Source organism: Haemaphysalis longicornis, unplaced genomic scaffold (genome assembly GCF_048455015.1).
Source record: "Haemaphysalis longicornis isolate Haplotype H1 unplaced genomic scaffold, Haemaphysalis longicornis Haplotype H1 scaffold_6, whole genome shotgun sequence".
Lineage (NCBI taxonomy): Eukaryota > Metazoa > Arthropoda > Arachnida > Ixodida > Ixodidae > Haemaphysalis > Haemaphysalis longicornis.
In genome coordinates, this window is record NW_027526407.1 from 107617531 (window position 1) to 107641839 (window position 24309).

The following is a 24309-nucleotide window of genomic DNA, read 5'->3' on the forward strand; positions in this document are numbered from 1 at the left end:
TAATGTGTTCGCCCCAAACCACATGAAGACCAAGTTCATCGCTCTTTCCTGCGCAGGGCCAGTAGACTGCCCGTATAGTTTACGATTTGTCGTGTTCAAGGGCACGACCAATTGTAGAATGATTATATTTCACCAAGTTTATTGTTTTTGAAAAGTTGCAGCCAGCTGTTTTGTTACTAGGAGTACCCTTCCTTCCCTACCCCCCCTCCGCCCCCGGTGCTGAATACTTCTTGCGCAAAAGGCCAAAAATTCTCGTGCCAGAAAGACTGCGCGTCTTCCTCAACGTCGCAAAAAAAAATACGAATTTAAACATCGCCAGACAACGAAACTTGCGCGTGGTACTTTTTCGCCAGTCTAAGAGAGAAATGGGATGTCTTTTTTTTTTTTCCTACGCTATCTGAATTTCCACGTTTATGAGTAACCTTAACCCCCTTTAAAGCACTTTGCCGTAGAGTACTCAATCAATCGGAATGCGTAACAATTAGGGTGATACCCATCGCAGTGGCTCAGTGGCTAAGGCGCTGCGCTCCCGAGCACGAGGTCGCGCGTTGGATTCCCGGCCGCGGCGGCCGGTTTTCTGATAGCGGCGAAAAGCCAATACGTCCGTGTGTACGAGATTTGGGCGCACGCTAAAGATCCCCAGGTGGTCAAAATCACCCGCGTTGCGTCGGTGCGTTAAACCCCATCAATCTATCAATCAATCAAGAGTTAGGGTTATTAAAACAGTTAGGAACCTGGGAGTCCCGCTATGTTCGATATTTTTTACAGTGGAGAGGCGAGAAGGGAAGGTTCTTTCCTCCGCAACAGCGACCCTGCACTCCCGCCGTTAGGCGCGTGAGCAACAGCACTCCCTAAAAACCTTCCCTAGGTGGCATTGCTGCATTCTGCCCATGGGGTAAAATGCTTCCGTGCAAACGGTTTGACCCGAGTCTCAGCAGGGTTAGGTCCTCTTGCGAGAGAAGAGGCAAGGCCTTTTGGATACGAGCCGGTGACCGGAGTCGGCGTTTTTGTTCCCCATTGCCTTCATTTTTGCTCTCCTCGCGATATTCCACGGCCTGGTCAGTTGGTATTATCCATGACTTAGCGACGCGCCCAGCGTGCATTACTGGAGCGGCAGTAAACATTGGCGTTTATCGGCCTTCTTTGTTGTTAGCCTCCTTTTGTGGTAGCAAGCTCCACAAATTTCTGTTTCCAATAGTCTCAACTGATTATTTTTTATCATAAAGTGTTTCAAGTAACACCTTTGCAAATTAACTTCCTAAATATTGGATGATCATCGCAACGTCTGATGCAAAGACGTTATTCTTACAACAACCCGGTTAACTATACTGCAAAAAAAAAATTGTAGTGGCTTAGCTCTGCTATGCCAAGATAAACGTAGCGTGAGCTAAGGTTCAGCAATCCAGTCCAATCCAGTACAGTCTAGTCCAATTCAGTCCAGTGCAGTCCAGTTCAGTCCAGTCCAATTCAGTCTAATCCAGCCCAGTCCAGTGCTGTCCAGTCACTGCTCCTCGCGCATGCTTAGCACGGCTCTTAACGAGCCACGCGAAACGGCTATCAAGCGGCACCGGCGCAGCGTCAGACTTGGCTACTGCGTAATTGAGGCTCACACCTGGGCACGCGCCGGCGCGAGTGCGTCTGCCGCGGCTGTGACGCAACACAATCCAATTCAATACAAATCCAATCCAATCCAAGCCAAACTACGCCAGTCCAATCCAATTCCCCTCGCGCTTGCACAGAACGGTCCTTAAAGGCACACGCGAAATTGCTCAACCTCGGCCAGTGTAGCTTACGCTACAAAAATTGCGTCGGAAAAAGTGGTCGTCAGTTTGTAAAGGACATTGATAGAAAAAAACGCCACGTTCGTATAAAAGGAAAATAACTTGCAGTTAGAAATACCCGCCCATCTTAAGGTAGTTCATATTTATATAAATTACGCAATAACAGTTATCGTATTAAAATAGGCTCATTCTTTGAAAATTTTGCAAAAATTCTTAGTACGAAGCACACAATAGCGGTGGGCTAAAAGGCACATATAGTTCTACGTAAAATAAGATGGTGTGGCTCGACACCACCTTCATCTCGATTTTGGCAGCACCCGTTCAAAAGCCTCAAATGCTCCAGCGCGTTGAACAGTGTTCAGAGCTACTTTGGCCGTTTATATTACAACTCGCAACTTAAAAAACGAGATTAAGAGCACAAAGTAATTTTTTTTCGGAAATTAAAGCATTTTCGGAGGTTATATCACACTTTTCAGCAGTAGTATCGCCACCCCCTTAGGTGCACAGGGCTTCCACAGACAAACAAAATGAAGCCCTTCCAATATGCGAAGAGGGACGTTAGCGAAGCTGCCACTCTCGCTGAATTTGGTATATTTGCAGGCTCAAGTGCGGCACACGGTCACCGCCTTAGATCACTGCTTCTCTGAGGTGTCCTTACATTACCCAATGAATCGTTGTGGTTTCGCGTTCAATTAACGGTTGCAGTGCCTGTAACAGTGGCTTCTGTGTCGTTTTTCTGACCTGCGGAAGAACACAACAGTTGATTTAGAGTCGTAATTGGCTGCTAGAGTGGGCGATAGAGTCTCCGGCTGTTGCTAGCAGCCGCGGACTTCTAATTCTAGTTATTAAAAGCAAAATCAGGTTATCCACACAGGGTTTCGTAAAAGTTTCTTATTAGCTGATTTGCCACATCCTGCTATCTAGCTTTGTCTTTTGTATGACTCCATCCAACCTTTCTTTCCTCCTGAAGGGAACGCGCCTACAGTCCAGCCGGTGCGCCATCGATAGGTAGACTGAGGGACCAAGCGCCTGCGAAGGAGCCGCTAACCGCTCGCAAGATCGCGGGGTTTGCTTGCACTGAAGCGCACACGCAGACGGCCGAGCCGGAGATGAGCGATCAAGCGCAGGGAAAGCGGCCGTTTCGCCCTCGCCTAGTTGTGCGAAGCGCCCGGTGTGCGGAGTGATTAGAATGACGCATCCTGCACGCCGACTGCTGGAGGTCACTTGCGACGCGATGAGTGACCTTGAAAGACGCGGCGTACCGACACTTTCTCCCGGAGATGAGGGAATGACGCCAATTCCACGATTCGACGGTGAAAGCTAGTGATTATCCAACACTTCTCCACTTCTACATCGGCGCTTTGCGCCTCGTTTTTATCTTTTGTTTGTACGTCTTTCGACGCACATTACTCCTACAGACAGGCCATGGCCGCACTCCAGACGCCACCTTAGTTACAGTCAGATGTCGCTTACACGTGCACCTGTTCCAGCCACGTGCAGTCACGCGCACCGTTCACGGAGCAGGCATCGGGCTAATGATTGCTCCGTACTCGCATGCTGCTGCGTTAGTGCAGCAGTTAGAGCACTTGGCGCCTGCGCCGGTGGCCGAGGTTTGAATCTCACATAAATTCAATTGTGCTTTTATTTATTGATTTTGCCTCGATTATAAGAACAGAAACGGCGCGATTTCGGTGCCTCTCGTGTTTACGGAGGGAACCGGCTACTACGGTCACTATCGTAACATAGATTTATTAGAGAGTTTCAGAACTTCGTTTGCTCCGCGTTTCGTGGTTACCGTGTTGACCGGATGCCGATTGCGCCTGCGCGCGCAGGCACGGAAAGGAGGGCGCATCCCGCCGTAACGCACGCCCGGGCATGACGAGGGACGCCCGCGGAATTGATCCCTCCTACCCAAAACGAATGTGCAAGTTCTCGGACGGTCCTCGGTCAACACGGAGCATACGGAGTGCTGAAACTCTCTAATATCCACATCTTTTAAGTACCCGCGCGAACTGTTAACTGTAAACTCGACGATTTGTTATACTTTTGCTTTATTCATTTTTTTCTTTGTGCATATGTTTTTACCTTACTTGCAGTTATTTTTGTTCTTTTATATCTATTGCACCTTCTTTATACTTCTCACTTTTTACACTACAGTATAAGCATTTTGACAAGTATTTACGCACTGTGTGTGTAGTATGCATGCATACTAGTCTTGTAAGTGGTCTAGAAGGACCAGGCTGTCATCCTTGTTGTTGCAACACAGTTTAGTGTCGGTCTTTTGACCGTGCTGTTTGCCATGCATTGGAGCGCAGGCCTTGTCAAACCTTTATAGGCTTTTTGCCTGTGCTCCAAAGACCTTTTATATGTTGAATAAATGGAAATAAATTGATTTGTATTTTTGCCATTTACTGGGACACCTAAGGCCTTTTTACATAGTGGTCTTGAGTGGTACGCCCAGATCGTCACAATATTACCTTGTTTAGAGGGATCAATCAGATGAAGGCGCGCAAAATAGCACTCCAACGAACGCGATTCTGAGAATGAAGTGTAACCACTGGAAACTTGGGCAAGTCAGATTTGAGCCAATTTACTTTAGAGAAGATGTAAAGGCTGCCATTTGCCGCCAAAGTTACAAAGTTACATCGCAGCCAAAGTTACTTTAATAGGTGCGTCATGACAAGGGCAACAGAGTGCCTGACATAAATTATGTCGTCAACGACAGCAGTCGCTAATGAAAGGGCTGAATGAAGTTTTGTTTTAACTGAAAGGTTCCACGTTTCGTAGCACTCTCAGCTTTTGCTCGACCTGCAACGATGATTTATTTTCTGAGAAATCGGTAAGAAAGCTGGCACTTCTCTCTCGCGCTTCGCTTTCATTTTTTCGCGACCTAAACATCGCGTCACAAAGTGGGAGCAAGGCACGAGGGCGGTCTGCAGCGTAAACGGTTGTCGCCAAGCGAAGGAAGCTTTGACGTCACAAACCCATGGCCAACCGCCAAAAACGTTTGCTGTCTTGCACTTTTATTAGTTGTCACCGACAGAACGAGAAATGCTTTTCACCGTTCCAGCGACCCTTGTGCACGCCTACACCCCAGAGCGCATCACGCCAACCGCCGAAGTAGCGAAAGGCACCGTTTTAAATATCGTGCAGCCGCGGCAGACAGCTAGACATCGCTTAAGCGGGAGCATTCCTCTCGCGCCGTCTGGCGATCACTAGCATCTCATATTCTCTTCCCTCACCCAACGCGCCAACCTGGCCTGAAATACACACGCGCCTCCCGCATCCGTCTCGAGAGTTTTCGTGGCCGAGGCTCCACCCAGTGATGTTCCGTGCGGGGAATTTTCGGTTTTTCGGTGAATTTTCGGCTATAATTTTGACTAAAAGAAAAAAAAAGGGATCGCTTAGTACATGCAGGGAATTTTAGTAGTGCTGGAATTAAAAGGGAAGAATAATGCTATAAAACCGAACCTCGCATCATTTATTACTTTGCTTTCATTTAGAAGGTTTCATTAACACTTCCTCGTATTTATGTTCAAATATATGAAGTCATGTTGCCGCAAGCCACAAGCATTCAAGGCCGCTTCCAATTGAGTGCATAAAACACGAGGGAGCATTGAGGAAAGAATGAACCATGAGAAAGAGCTAGTGAAAGGTGCTAAAGCCTAGTGCTAAAGCCTGTTAGCATGTATTCATGCGCAATATACAAAATAAATATTCGGAAGACGCCTTAGTCCGCGTGCTGTCAGCAAGACATGGCGTCAGTACTTCCGGCTCTTGGCTAGAAGAATCTAAATTACCCAATGATGTCTTGTTCCTTCTCATGCTGGCAGCTTTAACCTAGAGCCTTAGCATGCAAAGTAAGCATGCTGTTTGGTAGAAAACTTGAAATGCCAAGTCAAATGCTGCTGTGGTGAAAATTAGTTCACATTGAAGCTCTACTTGTCTGAACGCCGTCTGCGTCCGGAACGCTACGTAAAGTAGAAATAGATGACAATGGCTAACCCTAAAAACGAACCGGACTCCTAGCAAATATCTGTTAGCTGCAAAAATCGAATGACGGGAAATTTGCAGAGAATTCTTGAGGAACCTGCGGGGAAAAATGTTAAAAAATAGGGAATTTCTAAACTTAGCAATGCGAATTGTTCTCCCTAGTACGGAACATCCCTGGCTCCGCCCGGACCAAACATAACGAGGGTAGATCTACGCACGCACGATTTATGGATTACAGTAGAATCTAGATAAACAGAAATCGCTTAAACGAAATTGCCAGATAACGTAAAGAAACTCTCGGTAATCGGAACTAAAATTTTCGCATCACCGTGTAAACGGAACCAGAAATGGAACTTCTTGTGAAATCCACTGGCATGAGAATCAGCTTTTTACGGTGCCGGCTGTTTCGTTCTTGTTTTTGTTTTCTTCCTCCATGCTTTTTTAGCGTTGTTGGCCTCGTAAGCCTCGTCTCGTAAGTGCTTAGCCGTGTTAGGGCAACGAATGCAACATCGCAGTTCTTGTTCCAGTCGTTCGGTCTCGATTCTAGACGCCGAGGCTACAGGGCTCACCTCCTGTCGCCTCGTTCGTGCCATCGTTGTGCTATTCGTCCTTCATTACCACGTTGCCGTCTTCTAAATTCCGTGGCTCGTAAGCACTCGCGAAGTTGAGGCCTCTAGCCTCCGTGAAGATGCAGTTGCAAGGACTCAAACAAAAATATTTGACGCATTTTGTTGTGCACAGCGACTCATTGTTGCCAAATCAACTTTGTGAATGCTGTGCCTACGCTTCCTGAATTTTTCTTGCTTTCTGAAAACTATCACCTACAGTCACTTTCTAGTGGTTAGAGGTCCATGAAATGCCCTTAGAAGTGTGTACGCACATAAATTTGCACCTTAGAACATCTCTCTCAGTAAACGGTACTCTTAAACGGAACTAATTTTTCCGGTCCCTTGAAGTTCCGTTTATCGAGAGGCTACTGTATTTATGAACAGAGGTTCGAAGTGAATGAAAAAGCACAAGTTCATATCCTTCGGATAACCGCCAGCAGTACGTACCCTAACCTTTCCCAGGCGATAAGGTTCGAAGAAGAGTGTGGGCAGGCTTCTTGCCGGGGATATTGCTTGCAGAAGCTCGGGAGTTTCCCGTAGCAGGTTACTTAGTTCGCTAATTGCGCATGAATGCTTTTCCAAAACAAAACTGAAAGCATTACGACCGACCCTGAAGCGCCAGGAAAGCAGCCTGTCTTGTAACGTCCTAGAGCTGTAGTCTTTGTTTTTTTAATTACATCAGGTCATGGAAAGTTCTGATTTACATTTATTTCCCGTTTCAATTACTTAGGAGCTGTTTATCTCCCGAAAAACATTTATAGATGCTCCTTCAATGAGCTCTCACCGTGCAGAACTTTTGTGACGTCCCAAAAACGCAGTACCCGAAAGCGTACGGGGCGTCGTCGCCTATTTTCACATTTCTGGCATTTTGTACCTCATTTACCAACACCTCGTCGCGAGAACGGTGTTTTACGTTTTCGACAATCTCATCCATCGATACACGGCGACTTCTTTCCACTCTTTAATGTCCATTGAAATAACGTAAGCATTTTACAAAGGCTCATGACCACTATAAATAAGGTATTTTTAGTCGAAGCTGTGGGACCAACCATAATACCGACGGACCACACAATAAGTAAACTTGCAAAACCTGCACACTTAGAGGAACAGTAAATTCAATAAAATGTATTTGGCAAGTTTGTTCATGGAAATAGAAGGATTTATACCGCTGCAACTACAAGCATGGGGACTAGATGGGATAGCGTGCAATTTACGGGCGTCCATTCATCGGTCGGCCCATTGGTTCACCGTCCCTGAGTCGCTTCGGTAAGACTGTTTTGGTAGTGACTAGCAAATAACTGAGAAACGCCTGTGCACATAAAAACGCCTGACGATTCCCATACTCCCTAATGCGGAATGTGTGCCTAGGGCGAAGAAGCAGTGTTCTCGGGCAAGGTCTGTCTCAGGAAGCGATCGCGTGTTCAGCGAACGCACGGTGGCGCGCCACTCTGCCGTTTACTCGCAGCGTCTCGGCGCCGCCGAGTATGTTGTTATAAATCGTGTTTCAACCTCCTGCGCAAATGTCACGTCGTTAGGATCAGATACGCCACGAGCCGGAAGAAGAAGGATCCGAAAGACCGATGAACGTGCAGCACGCAGCGCATGCAGGGCTTCTGTGCTTTTAACACGAAAGTGTTTGATCCTCGGATGCGCAAAGATTTGAATGACATCATATCCGTCACAAAAATTACGCCCGCACAACGGAGCAAGCGGCCTGTAAAGGGTGCAACCCCTTCACACAAGGTCTTCTTGCGGGGACGCAACCTCTAGTACTAAAGAGTACGTTGTACTTAGGGTGGTTTATTTTCGGGTTTTATATTTTAACACGAAAGCGTTTTATGCCGGAATACATAAAGATTTTACAGACGTCATATCCGCCACGGAACGACGCCAGTAAGTACACCTTTGGCGAAGCGACCCGCCAGCACGACGTCGCTCGCCAAGCACACCCACAAAACAGCCGCCGACAGCAAATCATGTTCAGCTGCAGATTTCGCTGCACATTTAACTTTCGTGTATTACCGATTCCTATGACAAAGGAATCAACCACAGTTTTTTGTTAACTTGAAATCACAAGACACTTGCTTTCATGGATGCCTGGTTTCGCGTTTCCTTTCTGGTGCGCCACTAGACGCCAAGGGCGATTTTCACCCACGTGTCTGGCGCAGGCTCCGCAACTGCCCTGCTCTTCACACTTTCGGAGGAGCGTCTCTCGCAGCCTAGGCAAACTGCCCTCCCCCTCACAATTTCCCGACACTCTCCTCCTCCGTTTTCTTTCAGTCTTTAACCTCCCCATCGTTCGCTCGGTTACAACGCTGTCGCCAACGCCAAACCACAGTCGCAGCCGCAAAGTGCTGCGTAATAAAATTACAGCGCGTGGAACCCTAAGAGAATGCAAAATAGCTGGAAGTAAATTACAACTTACCAGGAAGATGACGTTGTCGTGCCCAGCGGAGCCTTCACCGCCGAGCTGTAACCGGTGTCTGGAGGAGAAGAGAGCCACGTAGGCGAGAGCCCCGAGAGTTACATAGAGGGCGAGCGTGGCTGCGTTCCTTGGGTCTGAGACGGAAAGAACGAGCGGCACGCTGCCCATGGTCCAGTCACAGCACAACGCGTGGGGACATAGCAGAAGCCAAGCGTTCACTGGCAGCAGGTATTGGTAGGTCAGCTGCCGGACGGGAGTAGGGGCCACGGCTGCAGGGTTGTCGAACCTGCCGAAATAAGATGCACACAAAACGCGTGAGATCCCAGCTCTTTACGCCGAGTATTGGGACATAGCAAAAAAATTGTCATTAAGACAAAAAAAAACGCAGAAAAACTGCTGTTGCGATTTGAGCTGCCCGGCAGAGTACATTGTAATATCAAACAGGGTTCACTTTTTAACCAGGGCTCCTCACCGAACAACATTGGCGTCCAAGATCTTAATTGTATGTGCAAGCTACCGGTTTAACAATTACGAGAAACTACCTGTATTTGCGACAACAAATTATCCCCCGAGAACACCAGGTAACTCCTGGAGTGGCGTACTACAATCATGCGCTTCGCCAGCGGACTTCCTCAGACACTTCCTCGGGCGTTTAATTGTTTACGTCTCACCCACTGGGAAGGCGGGTACGGTCAAAGATGGCGTCTCGTTTGTTCGTCCGTGATAGTCAGCGCCATTACTGCCCGACTGCTTCCTGGCAGAGCAGGCAGGAGTGTTCTTCCCCTTGTCGTACGCGGTCGCACCATATTCGTTGAAGTGACCAGTCGGAGCAACGGTGCTACGTCCAGAGAAGGGGTGATTTTTGTCGCTCCGACGGGGGCGATTAAATACTTTGCTTCTCCCGTTGACTTGCATTTGAACGACAGAGCACCAAACTAAACACTTCCATATAGGTCCGTTGATTTCTAAGACTGTCACACTCGGAATAGGTAACAGCCTGTGTGGGCCAAAAAAAAGGGGCTTTTTTTCTAATAACACTGTGCACTGCCAAGATCCACGGCTACAATGACACACAGTGATCGATGTTTCCGGCAACGCGAATCATAACAACGTTTAAAAACGGCAGTCGAGAAGTTGTCACTCAGTGGAAGGCTTTAAAAAACGCTGAAGATGTATAAAAAAGGCTTGAGCTGGCCGTAAAAACACGGGGCAGATCCGCATTGGTAGCACAAAGAATAGAAACACAGCGAAGCTTGCACCGCCTCCTAGCTTATTCTTGGTTCGGCAAAAATTAGGCCTGGTTATGCTTCGAGACCCGGTCAAGCTCGCAACTCCGCCCCTTTTGCAACTCGCTGACATTTTTCAGCCGCTTCAGCGATGCGATATTCGCGATTAGAACGAATTCGCCCCTTCAATTATCTAGTAACACTGCGCCGGCCTTCGCACCGCGCTTCCTCTTCGCTAGTGACGCCTTTCTGTCGCCCTATTTCTCCATTCGTCGAATACCCGGCTGTTGTCCCTCACATGGATTTCCAAACTTGACGGTGAAAGTTCTACGTGACTGGCAAGCCCGGACCCTTTCGTCCGCAGGCTTTCACATCTCGCCGAAGGTGGACCGCGTCAGCACGCACTAAAACGGGCAGCAACAGGATTCCCGAACTCGGCGTAGCGCGGGTTGTTCTGTGGTTCCGAGTGCACGTGAACGGGCGAGGAGAAGATAACGAGAGGGATCACGCTATGAAAGCTGGCCAGAGTCTCCTAGAAAGTCTAGCGGTACCGGCGCGCGCGATGACGTCACCGTTTCGGCACAGTGACGTCATACCTAGCGGTAGATTGGCCCCACCTACGCAGCTCTGCGAAGGACGGCACGAGCACCTCGCGCCGCTGAAGTTTTCTCGTGGTGTATCTTTTGCTGACGCCACTGTACCAAGCTCAAGCTTAAATAGCTCGGCTGTTGAAACTGCTGTAGCTAATTGGGTCAAATAGTTAAAGCCAACCAAAAAAACAATGGCGCAGCACGCACTCCTGGGGCGAGGCTGGAGAAGCAGCAGAGCTGATGGCCCCTTTGCCTTCCTCAGAGACCTGCCTGTTGCACCTCACAGGGATTTCCGAACTTGCTGCAGAAAGTCCTCCATGACTGGCAGGCCCGGATCGTTTTGTCCGCTGGCTTTCACATCTCTCCCAAAGTATATTGCCTTGGCACGTACTAGTACCCGTGGAAACAAGTTTCGCAAACTCGTCAGCTGTAATACGAACTAGGCGTCTGGGCTTCCCATTTCAGACACGAGCGTACGTGAATTGGTGAGAATTTGAGAGAGATCACCCCATGAACGCTCGGCACTGTGTTCTGTAAGGTCGAGCAGGCAGATGCTGGGCGCTTCTCCCGAGGCGCACACTCACGTGCACTCGGTATCTATCTGGTATTTTGTGAGGTAACGCTGGACGGCGGAAGCAAGACATGAGGAAGATCACAGTAACGGTTAAGACTTGAAGGTAGCGAAGCTGTACGCAACCTTCACGACCATCACGACGGTTTATGTCCACGATTGCAGCCGATGTGCTTCCTCTTCACTGCCGAACGCCGTTTGCTCCGTTATTGTTGCTAGAAAGGTGAGCTTCCTTGGAGCCTTCCTCGTTCCGAGTAAGTGTTGTCACGACTACGGCGACAGCTTCAGTATTCTTCTTCGTCCAATCTTGGCCAATCTCCCTAAGTGCGTATGCTTAGTTTGCCAAACGTGCGCCGCGGATGCTGGGCCGCCGCCGCGAGGAACGTAGGCACGAGCGCTCAGCATTTTCTTGGTTTTTTTAACAGCCGGCTTCCGCCGCATTTGGCCAATCTCCCTAAATTGGTACGCATTCTGTGTGGCCTCGTGATCTGTATTGGCCCTCTGTAGTCGCCTCCACGCTCGATCCCTAGAGCGACGATCCTCGAGGCGAGCGGCCTTCTTATCGGGTGTGCGGACGAATCGCGTCCGGCCCATCCCACCTACTGATCCGGCGCACTTGTAAGAACTGTTATACTAACTCCAAGCGCATGCGAATCACGAACGCACAGCCCTATATTGTTGGCGAAGCCATCACTAGACCGTTACGCGAGCAGTCTGAGTGCTATGGCGAAACTGCTGCCATGATTACAGGGAACACTGGACTTTTTTCCCAATCTTGCACAACCACCTTAAGTGAGTCTGCTTGGCTTGACAAACGTGCTACGGGGACGCTGGAGGGTCGCAGCGTGGAACGCACGCACGCACGCACGCACGCACGCACGCACGCACGCACGCACGCACGACACCCTGTATTTTCTGGTAATTTAACTGCCCCGCGGTCACCTCGAGGCACGCTCTCAGGTGCGCACGGCCACGTGCGCTCGGTATCTTCTTGGTATTTTTAACGACGGACACGAAAAATCACAATTTGCTTAACAGCCGGAAAAAGCTGGAACAGCTCCCTCAAGAAGGATGACCAGCGAAGATGGCCGCAGTCCTAGAAGCGCTCCAAACGAAACCCATTCCGAAGCAACGTGTCGCGGTTTGTTCCTATTACCACGCTAACGCTGCTGCGCCCGCACCACCCGGCCTTTGCCTGTCCAGCGATAGTTAATCGCTCGCTGCACGCGTGCTTTGCTACGAGAAAGACTTTCTTCCGCTCCCTCCCATGCACCGTTCCAACACACGGTAACCAAGTCGGTAACCAAGTCGGTAACCAAAATACGGTAATCAAGTCGGCTCAGTCAAACAGCGAACTCTGTGTGGGTGAGACAACCTTCTTCTCTGATTGTACGAAGAAAAATTATAGCCGATGGACGATTCGCATACAGTAGTCTATTTGTAGAAAAATATTATGCATGCGACTGTTATATAACAGCAGTCGTTTCAAAACTAATCAAATGTGGAAACGACGAGATTATCGTGCACGTACAGTGCCCAACACAATTGTCTATAACAGCGAATCTAGGTTCAACTGGTTACATTTCAAAACCGCTGAGAAAAAGGTTTACACACATGTTCGATACAACAGGGCGGGCCAAGAATTCAGAACGCCGCAGTATTTATCTTGAAATCCTGTTCGGGCAACCCAGGATAAGGTGGAAAGTACCAATGCTCTGTTACAGACAAGTACGTTGCTTATTCTACGCATCTGGTAGCCCACCCAGAGTTAGTAAATCAACCAATTGGCACTCACTTTGTGAAGACGGGCAGCTGTGCTCCCATGATTTTGAGTCGGGCCGCTAGCAGCAGAAAAGCGCCAAGGGAGAGCACGCAGATCCTCTGCAAGCAATCCTTGAGCCAGCTTCTGGATGACAACGTAGGCGACGGCGACCTGGCCGAGGGCGAACTGCAGCAGCCGCCATTGGTGCCAGATCTTCCAGCCACCAGAAGGGAACGAATTCCTCGCAATACATCCGCCGGGCGCATCTGCAACAGAATATAGAGGGGCAGATATTTACGTTAGCATCGCCAGCAGATTATATCTAAGATGATGTAATCTACCTTTATTTTCGTGCCCCAACCGTAATGTCCTCGTTCTTAAGAACGAACCTCATGGTTCATTTTACACCGGACTGCGCAACCTGAACGGAGCGCCCGCTTACTAACGATACCCTTGCAAGCTTTTTGCTTATTCTAACAACATACAAAATTTTCTAACCATATATACTAGAAGAAAATAAGGCGTTACCGCCTACAAAATCCAAGCTTCGACGAGCGCGTCATCATGTACCAGGGGTAAGCATTACCCTGTTACCTGCCCTGGCTCGCCAACAAGCACGAATGTACCCTGCGGCTGCGTAACCATTTTATTTTCCTTAAGAGACTTGTTGAAGCTCTTTTAGATGCGACGGCATCTCATTCACTCGCCTTGTCCCTCCATGCGGCGTTGTTGTCCGTCCACACCCTCCCCCATTCTCCTCGCCGCGCGAGCTGCGCTCTCCGCCGCTCACCCCTCTCCTCTCCGATAGCGAACACCCTCTCGCGAGGGGCATTGGATTGGATTGGCTTGCCTTGGCTTGGATTGGATTGGATTAAAGTGGATTGTGATGGATTGTAATGCGTCATAGCCGCGCAACGTTGCGTCATAGCCGCGGCAGGGGGTTCACGGCACGTTTCACGCGATGGGAGAATCAACCTAACGGAAACAACAACGGAACCCCCTATGCGTCGCATCTACACAGGGGTTCCCGCGAGGAAAGGTGGGAGTAATTTTTATGATTATAAAAGTAAGATTGATTGAAAGGACGTTTATCTAAAGTTCTTAAAAGCTTCTTTCTGGCAAGCACAACAGGAAAAATAGGCTGCCTTTGTCGTCATGAGCAGCAAGAAGAGAGGCGCCAAGAGAAGCCAAGCGGGAGAGGAACAATTTCAGCTGCTCTCATGCGCCCATGATGGCACGCGACTGCAGTGATAGATTTTCATTCAGTACATATTAGTGTGAAAGTCCATGTTGCAGGCAATTACGCATCGGTGGCTTCCTGGAGTGGAGAAAGTGCCTGGACTCGAAAAAGGCGTCCAGCGCAGCGCGACAGTGGGCGGGCCTGGCTACTGCCACCACCAAAAAGAATCGCGGCTGTAGCAGTGCTTTCAAAGAGTTTGAAATCGTACACAGCAGACAGATGGGTCACAAAGAGATGCTTAGGCTTACCACCACGGAGTGTGACTCGTGTGTGTGAATTCGTTAGAGCCTAGGGATGCATTTCGGCCAGCTGTAACAAATGGTCACTAGAGATACATGTAACACTTAAAGGTGGGCTAGCAAGCCATGTTGTCGCCGCCTGCAAAACGCAACTTTCGGTGCGGCTGATATCGATATCTCTGTCAGCGCACCTGCCGTGCGAGCGTCTCACGCGCAGAAAACGCTCCATGCCTTCCAGGTTTTACCTAACATCAGAGCGCGAATTTCAAAGGGTAGAAAACGCAAAAATAAAGCAAAAACCCTAACGATAATTCCGCGAAAAAAGACGCCGTGAACGATGCCGAGCGTGCGATGTACTGGGACGCGAATTGTCTTTCGTGTGGCGCGTGTCATTTAAAATGCATTCACTGCACCTCAAAATTATTTAAAACACAGAGTGCATCAGAACGCACGGACGATGACGCTCATCGCACAAGCAGCACACAACTTGCGTCCGAGTGCTTCGCACCCTCGGCATCTTTCACGGCATGGAGATGTGTGAGATGTGTGATCTTGGGCTACATAAACCCAGAAATATTGGTCTGTCTGTCTGTATGTCTGTCTGTCTGTCCGTCTGTCTGTCTGTGGCTCGATTCAGCCACCCGGCCAAAGTAAAACAATGCCTGCGCAATAGTCTTATATACTCACAGCTAAATCTACCCCTCTAAGCCCGGTGCAATGTTCATACTTGTCAACATTGTTGAAGAAGATCAAGACTTTACACAAATATAAGACAACAGATTAATACAGAAGTGATATTTGCAGTGTTCCTTTATAAAAAAAGCATACATGCTTGATTTTTGCGAAATTAAATACTTCATCAACTGCAGAAAAAAAATTAACTCCGCCGTCGCCTTCTGTCGCCCGTGCCACTATAGCTTCTGGCGCCATTTTAAAAAATCAACCAGCAACAGTTACGAAAGGTTCCACTAGATAGGTTCCACGTTCTTCTTGCAACGCACGTGGAGTAGGGAAACGCGGTTCTATAAACGTTGAAGTAGGGCGCCTCGATTCACGCGCGTCTTCGCCGTACGGCAGCGTTGGCATCGAGACACCCGGCCTGGAGCAGTGGAATGCGGTAAATTTAAAATGATTTAAGCAAACCTTTGGCGTCTTTGCCTTGGGAAAAGCGGGACGCAAGAGGAACAAAACGAGAGGTGAGCGGGAAGGCGAAAGGAGGCATTTACTTGGCAAAAGTCAATAAAGACTATCGTCTTTTGTCGACATTTGCAACCAAAGGAGCAGATACGCGGCCAATTTTTACCTTCATTTTTACAAAGAAGTATGTCACCATGTTTTCACTACTTTAGAGGCGTACAACGAGGGCACGTTTAAATAAACGAGTATAATGTTCTACCCATACATATCTTTTAAGAAGTTCTCAGTCTGCGAAACAGCAGGAAAGGACCCCCTCCAGACGAGTTCGGAACCAAAGAAATGCTTTTTATTTTTATGACTCTTATTTCATGTCGAACTCCCCGATGAAGGTACTTTCAAGATCTCACTTATCCTCAATAGGAAAAACACCTACAGACTCTCTATTTGAGAGTGTCAGCTTCTAGCGATGCGATGCAGGCTTCGGATCACACGCCTCGAAAGATACTCGGGGTAGAAATAAAAACCTCAAACACGGGTTAAGAGTAGGAATAGATATTGAGGCTGCTGAAGGGAAACCCATAAAGGGACTCATAAAATTATACAGATCACTCCTAGTTTGCTGAAATATAACCTGCTGGGGAAACGCGCCGGACTGCGCCAGTAGGTTTCAAAAGAAAACGCCTGCAATTACCCGATAGATATACAGCAACGAATTCACTGATAGAGTGCCGTAGTCGAAAGAAGTGAAAGCGTTTGCAGCAGAAATGCGGGATTAAAGCACCAGCTTGAGGTTTAGGGGGCCCCGGCAAACACCAAAGAAAGGCGTCACGTTTCTGAAGTGGCAATGGCCACGCATCGCTTTAAGCCAAGCAGTATTTTTACTGCGTTTTGAACTTTGATATTATTATAACCCCTGGCTGTCGTGAAGGTCTTTTGGCTATGAAAGCAGGAACGAACGGCTTGAAAACGAAACACTTCTTTACTAACCGCCAGTTTTTACTGTAGTTTTGCAACGCTGCGGAGACTAGAACTTGTTCTTGTACAGCTGACGATTTCGAGCATCTGCCCTTATTTCAAGCTCACTTGAGGACCTACGTGGCGATTTTTTAAAAGATGGTAATGGTTGTTCAGGGTAACACCTCCGAACTGAACGCCGCATGCAAATGTTAGTTGAAAAAGTTATTTGAGATATTGCGAAGCACTCTGTAAGACACCCTTTACTTTCTCCTTGTTTGCAGTCCCCTAACTGTCGAAAATAAATTTATTCTGCAACCTATACGAGCATTTGCGGAGGCCTATTATGCGCTGACATCACAATTTCGCTGTTGATCGTCTACACTTCTGTGTCATAGTTGCATTTTTGGCGCACCCTCTTGCCACACAAGAATTAAAGCAGTTGCACTCAACGCGAAAACTCTTATGTTCGGAGCAGTGATGCACCAGAGGAACTTTGTCGACCTCTCTTGGCTCGTTTCAGTATCAGTCGGGCGTTGACAACCAAAGTAGTTCAGAGAGGGGGCCACAGCCACTGAAAACAAGTATAAAAAACACTGGAGTGAGTATTCATTATTTTTGGGTAATGGTTGGTTATGTCATGATTTTTCTGTGTTTTATATATATATATATATATTTATTTATTTTTGGCCTAGTAATGGCATCCCTTCTGGTGACGGTGCAGCGCAAAGATTACCCGGACCCTTTCAATATAATGAACGTGTGTGTCTGTGGCGCCATGCGATTGACATCGGCTTCGTAACGCGACGGACGCAGGTTTGATCCCGTCCAGTGTAAGTAATGATATTTTCCAACCCTCTGTTTCTCTGCATGACGCCACGTGACTGTGGTGGTAATATACCATGACCTAGGGTGAGCTGCTAGGCCAACCAGAGCCCCTAAACGGCTCCGTATTAAAACACATGCCCTTCATAACGTGACCGAATCCGCTCACCTCATGAATGACGAAGATTTCGTAGACGAAGCAGACGGCAACGACAGTGATGCCTTGTTCTTTGCACAGGGTTGCGACAACCATCAGGACCACGCATGCAGCCAACGGACGCCATTCTGCACAGAAAAGAAAAAAAAAAACGCGAAAAGGCGAAAAATTGTAATTATCACTTTTCGCCTTCCACGTGTCATTTTTCGAACTATTTGAACGAACGAAGGCCATACAAGGTCGCAATGTTGTCCATTTTTGTTACGAAGGGTGTACAACCGCCAAAAATGAGGGAGAAATATCAAATCAAATCAAATCAAATCGTTCATTTTCCTTTCTTTTACAAAAGGAGGGCACAACCGCAAAAAGCCACTGTTACAAGCGGCTTGACGAGGCGGCTGCCCCGGTTTCCGGCAACAGCAGATATCACGACCGTATGCAATATTACTTCATTACACATCCTGTGGATTAAACGAGAAAAAAAAGACACACACACACACGCACACACACAAACACACACAGACAAAAGAGAAATAAAAGGAAGACATAATAATCAAATCAAATCACAGTCATGGCCATATACTTAGCGGAAATGGGAATGGTAATAAGTATACAACTGCTATAATATGGGTATAAGAAGCACTATATACAATAACTTTTTTTTAACAATTGGAATCAATTTTTTTAACAAAGGCTGTGTACATAAAACATCAAAAAACAGTGACCAATAGGTACTTTATACAATTGGTAATCTCTCAAAAAAGAGAGAAACTGACACACAAGGCTTCTTCAGAAAACAAAGAGTGTTTTTAGTTCTTTCGGAGAAAGGCGGTATATATCAATGGAAATGGTGTCGTATCTATTTAGCAACAGCGGGAGGTTATGCGTTAATGACTGGAGACTGTAATTGTTGCGGGGTGTCGGCGTGTACCATAAGGACAGAAAACGCGTTTGGTACGTCACAGCGTTTTTGTTAGGTTAGATATGTCACTAAAGAATGAGTTGCGGCTTTTAACAGCTACACGAAAGGAGTTTAGCAATCTGAAGTTGTAAAGATTTAGTACATTAACGACACTGAATTGAGTGAAAAGCTCTTTTGTGTGTTAGTGATAGGGGACATTTGCAATAATTCTTAAGGCCTTTTCCTGTAGGATCAATAACCTGGTCATATTTGTGTTGTGGTACCCCATATTAAATGGGAGTAGGAGAAGTGCGGCAAGATAAGGGAATTATACAACAAACGTTTAATGCGTTCCGGAAGTGTATATCGATTTCTATTAATAACGCCAACAGTTTGCACAATTTCCGATGCACTTCGTTGATATGTTGATCCCAGGTTAAGTTGCAATGGAAGTGGACTCCCAACACCTCCATAGTTGTTACCAATTCTATGTTGTTTGTATCGATAGTACGTGTTAGTGGCGAAACATTTTTGTTTTTTTGCCTAAAAAGAATACCCTTTGTTTTGTCTGTATTTATTAGTACAGAATTTTGCCTGGCCCAGGTTGCAAGACGGGGAAGAATATCATTACTAGTTTCCTGTACATCCTCAGTTGTCGTACCAGTTATTAACAAGGTTGTGTCATCTGCATAGCAGACAAGCGAAGCTTTTGGGTGACACAAAGCGTTTGGAAGGTCGTTGATGTATATGCAGAAAAGAAATGGTCCTAGAATGCTCCCCTGGGGAACACCTGAGCCGATGCGTTTAAGTTCGGACGAAAATTCTTCCAGACAGACATATTGTTTTCGATATTTCAAGTAGGAGGACATAAGGGTGTGAGCAACCCCCCGTACGCCATACGAGTGAAGTTTATCCAGTAATGTCTGTGAATTTAAGGAATCAAAAGCCTTTGAAAAATTTATGTATATACCTAATGTCACATTGTTTTGCGAAAAGTTATGCAGAATTATTTCTTTCTGTTTCAGTAAAGCCGTTTCTGTGGAGCAGTGCTTGCGAAATCCATGTTGGAAACAATGTAGCGATAGGTTTTTCTAAGGAAATCGGATAACCTGGCGTGTATAAGCTTTTCAATTACTTTAGAGAATACCGGTAAGATAGATTTTGGACGATAGTTCTTAGGTAAATTTTTATCCCCACATTTAAATATAAGGACCACCTTCGCCACCTGCATTTTTTTTCGGAAACAAGCCTGAAGAAAAAAATCATGTTAAAATATGGGTCAGACAAGGTGCAACGACGTCCGCAACGTGCTTCACCGGTTTAATTTGCATGTCGTCTAAGTCACACGCGCTGCTGTTTTTCACGTTAATAATTGTAGATATAACTTCCCGTTCAGTTGTAGGACATAAAAATATTGAGTTTGGGTTGGGTTGTAGCAATGATGAATCTTGTTTCGCGCGAGATTCCCAGAACTGACCAACAAAGTGTTTTTGGTTGGGAACGGTTAAGAACAGTGTTAACTGCCTTCCATGTAAGGTCAAGCCGGTCAGCATTTTGGAGAAATACGGCATTATAATGAGCTGTCTTGGCATTTCTGATGATAGTGACGAGACTATTTCGTTTATGCTTGTACTCAGCCCAGACTGATCTATCTCTTGTCTTAACAAATCTTGCATACAGTCGATTTTTTGCTTAATTTGTTTGAAAATCTTTGCTTATCCAAGGTTTTCGAATTTTAGTGGTTTCCTTAACTGTTTTTACCGGAAAGCATTTGTGGTAAACAGAAGAGAACGACTCGACAAATGATTCATAGGCGAGGTCGGCATCGCAACATTCTAATAGATTGGTCCAGGGAACGGAAATGATTATAGTTGTAAATTTGAACATATTTTCATCTGAAACGTCCTGAAAAAGCTTAGTTTGTTTTCTTTTGGTACGTTCAGATTGCTTATTTATGAGCATGTAAACCGGTAGGTGGGCACTGATGTCGGCAGATATGACGTCCGCCTTTATAGATGATAATGCGTGACTTGTTATAAAGAAATCTAGCAGTGAAGATGACGTGTCTGTGATACGAGTTGCGGATGTCCGGACAACCTCAAAAGCATTCGAGTTTATTATTGATAGCATGATGCCTTGTTTGGGCTCCGTTTCTAGCATATTTATGTTGAAATCGCCTCCGATAACGAGTTCAATTTTGTTTTCTGTTGCAAATGCTAGCATGCGTTCAAGAAATGCGTAGAAAGCAGTCAAGCACCCAGCTGGCAGTCTGTAGAAACCTACAAACATTTGCGAACCAAGCAATACTGCGACCGTCTCGTAATCATCTGTGACGCATGTGAATTCAGCTTCAAGATAGTAGTTTAGGTCCCTTCCAACAAGCACTGACACGCCACCACCACGCCTAAGACGTCGTATTACAAAAAAATGAGAGTAGGCCGCTGGCGTATACATTGGGATAACTGGTCGTACCATGTTTCGGTTAAAATGATCACTGAAAAACTATAACGAAGACTGTCCAATATCCAACTGGCTTTCGCTTATTATGCCTCTCACTGAACTAATCCGCACGGATCCTTCAATGGCCAGCACGCATCAAGAATTTCGGCACAGGCAGACTATATCTCCAACCATTTCTAGCTGGCGAAAATGTACCAGGTTTCAACAGCGAAGCTGCTGAGCAAATAGTTTGTGTATGGTGTCCGCAGATAAAAATACAAAGAAAATGCCGAACGCTCCTGGACGCGTGCGTCGAGCGCACCTTATTCAAGCTAAGAATACCCATTTAAGAAGATTGGCAAAAGAAACAAAAAACTCCAGGTCGTTGCGGCAGATCGTAGACTTAACTGTCGTGATGGTCGTGAAGCTTGCGCAGAGCGTCGCTACCTTCAGGTCTTACGAGTTAGTGTGATCTTCCTGCATTTTTTTCTCCCATGGTCACCAAACACACAATGTGTGCAAGACTAGATTTTCATCGCTTATTCCCATTAACGGTACAAACATTGCGAGCGAATCCTGCCTGACGGTACGATGTCCATGTCAGTGCACCACTATATCTGCATTTCTGTTTCAACCAAATCAATTAAAACCAACATTGACGCTAGCATTGTTGATTGCGAATAGACTAGAGAACAACAGGGTTTGGCCTCGCAAGAGCAAATCCTGAGACTCTGTTTACTTCGCGTTAACAGCCACTCCGCAATGCCTGTTACTGCACGGCTTTCATCATGCCTGCATATAGTGCTCCCAAGCGAACGTCAGGATTGTGAACAAAAGTTATACTGATGCGCCTATCCCAAGTGGCAACCCATGACGGTAAACACGTAGTGTTAAAAATAGGCGCCTCTGTGTACGCTTCCAGGCGATACACATGAAGTTGAACCTACACAATCCAGATGAAAACACGACTATGCAACATACCTGTACGCTTCCACTTGTCAGCGGCTCGAGTGTATGCCAAAAAGGCAAGAAGGAAGAAAACGGACGACAGGGACTCGGCACGGCCCACAACGCCCGTCACCTGCGACCAAAGAAAAGAAAAACATATGCCATCTGTTTTGTTCAACATTCATAAAGAAATGGGAAATACTCGTAGAGAACAACGCAGTGTACTGGCACCAACATTAGCGAAGGTGATAGAGCCGAAGCACATATTGAAAATTCAAAAACACCTCCGCAGCCTCCATTGGTATATATTACAACATCCAACGTATTTCGAGCGTAATAAACAGTCAGGTGGTATTTAAACACTCATCAAACCTGCCAGAGGAACTGCTTAAGCGCACAGAAAAGTCGTTCAAAGCGGCGCAGCATTCTGACACACTACAGCTCAAATAACGCAGATGCGGTAAACTTCACTAACAATTACTCCCCTTAGGTAATGTCAATAGGAATATAAGCACTAACTGCCCTTGAACAAGAAATTGCCCTTGGCAGCGGACACGGGCACATCGTTTCTGTGTAAACAAAATACAAACGCAGCAACTTTTAATATATGCGGTTTGGTCATCAAGAGCGGTGAGACGGTGACGTGCGCCAAGAGAGTAGAAATTAATCCCAATACCCTCCTCACTTCCCTGGCTTATTCGTATTCCTTCCCGTCTAGAGCACAGGCAAGAAAGAAAACAAACACAAAGGCACCCGCGGAGAATATGTTCCCTCAGAGGGGCTAGAGCTCATTCGAGAACGTACGTAGGACGGCAGTATAGTAATTGCTCCTGGCAGAAGAAAGGCCAATGAGAGGACATCAAGCGTTCTCCGCGAAGTCGACAGCTAAGGCCCCCGGGATGTCTGGGAGAACGAATTGCACCAGGCCTGCTAATATTACGGGAACTTTAGGCTTAGAGCTGCCGTCTTATGAAATGTGCAGACGCAATGCGAAAGAGGAGAAGAAAGGTCTTTGGCGCAGGGCCAAGAAGATAAAAGAACTGAGTAATTTTGCTTGTTATTTGCGTACACGGCACGAACTCACTACACGTGATATCTTTATGCAAGCTGCTAGGCGTTCATACCAAAGAGACAAAGCGTCATGCGGATATCGTTTGGCTCTTTACAATACCTAGATTCGAGTTCACAGCGCATTGTCGGGAAACGTCGTAACAAAAAGCTCCTCAAAAAAACCTTATATTAGACATGTGCTTAGCTGCACATGGTCAGGTTATACCAATTATGAGGAAGATCAGAAATACGCATGCCCAATGCTTCCAAGCATTCTTACGTAAAGTGTCCAACGCACACTGCCGATTTTTTTTTTTTTTTTGCGAAAGGGCACATTTGATACCCACCCAAAATACAGGCGTACGGAAACAGAGTTCCACAGGTTTATTTGCCAGAGTTTCTGAGAAATCTGCATAGCTTTCCCTTGCAGCCGTACAATTGTGTTTTAGGTCAATGTCAAGTTTTTTTGCTACCCCTGTTCCTATTACACAAGCTGAAGCCTGTACAGTTTGATGGTTTCCCCTAAACTTGTGTGTAGATTAACCTTCGAACATTCTGAAAATTGGCTACAATCGCCGACACAAAATGTTTCACTAAAACAAAAAAGCTGTTTTCTATTATATCTTGGAAAATGTATCCTGGATTCTTATCTCCCTGAATACCAAATATCCCCATAAAGGACACGGGTCGGGCTCTTGTGCGTCTTAGCTGAAGTGCTAATCTTCTCAAAAACGCTGCTGTCCATATTACCTCCTGAGGTAAATACCAGAGCGGAAGACCGTGCCCCTTCCCATGAGACGATACAACTTGCGTAAGCACGCCACACTAAATTCGTTCACGCTTTCCACTGTACATGTAACGTTATTCGGAAACTTTGTCCTAATCTGCGTGGGCGCTGCGAGGAGCCTCGAATTTTCCCTGCTGATCTGTTTTACAAGCGACAACTTTTTTGAGATCGAACGCATTTGAAGCGTCCGGCGCGCTGAGCAGATACTCCGGCAGTGCGAGGACAAAGGGTTGCTTCTGGCTGTTTCCACCAGTGTCGTGGCAGCCAAGCGCATTCAACAGGTGTATTGCCAGTGCAATGGTTGCGGTGTTTCAAGCTGGATATGCCGCCTCCGATCCTATCCATCCACCTTCACATTGACAAGCACGATTTAATTTCCCTTTTAGTTACAAAGTTACAAATATTGTTCAGGACTCAAGCAGAAGGGGACGCTAGCACATATCACCAGGGGATCCAGGTCGACGAATACAGGACGATAGAGCAGCGATGTGTTTACATGGATGAACTATGTACAAGCGGCCATGAAAGCTCGAGCTGAACCCGTGCAACACACTGCTTCATCGTTGGCGGCCTGGATCCCTTGGAGATATGTGCCAGCTTCCCCTTCTGCTTGAGTACGTAACAATATCAACCCTGAGGGCGCGTATGGATCCGGGAGAACATACTAAGGAATATC

General features: G+C 46.8%; 1 protein-coding gene across 3 annotated transcripts in view; it reads right to left on the reverse strand.

Moving 5' to 3' along the window:
- LOC144141113 (protein O-mannosyl-transferase Tmtc3-like) overlaps positions 1–24309 on the reverse strand; it is a 232620-nt gene that overhangs the window by 23344 nt on the left and 184967 nt on the right. For all 3 annotated transcript variants that reach the window (XM_077672639.1, XM_077672640.1, XM_077672641.1), the window contains 4 exons: positions 21830–21929; positions 17521–17636; positions 12990–13222; positions 8808–9093 (listed from right to left, as the gene is read on the reverse strand). In XM_077672639.1, coding sequence (XP_077528765.1) covers positions 8808–9093; positions 12990–13222; positions 17521–17636; positions 21830–21929 — 735 coding nt within the window. The remainder of the gene's footprint in view (positions 1–8807; positions 9094–12989; positions 13223–17520; positions 17637–21829; positions 21930–24309) is intronic.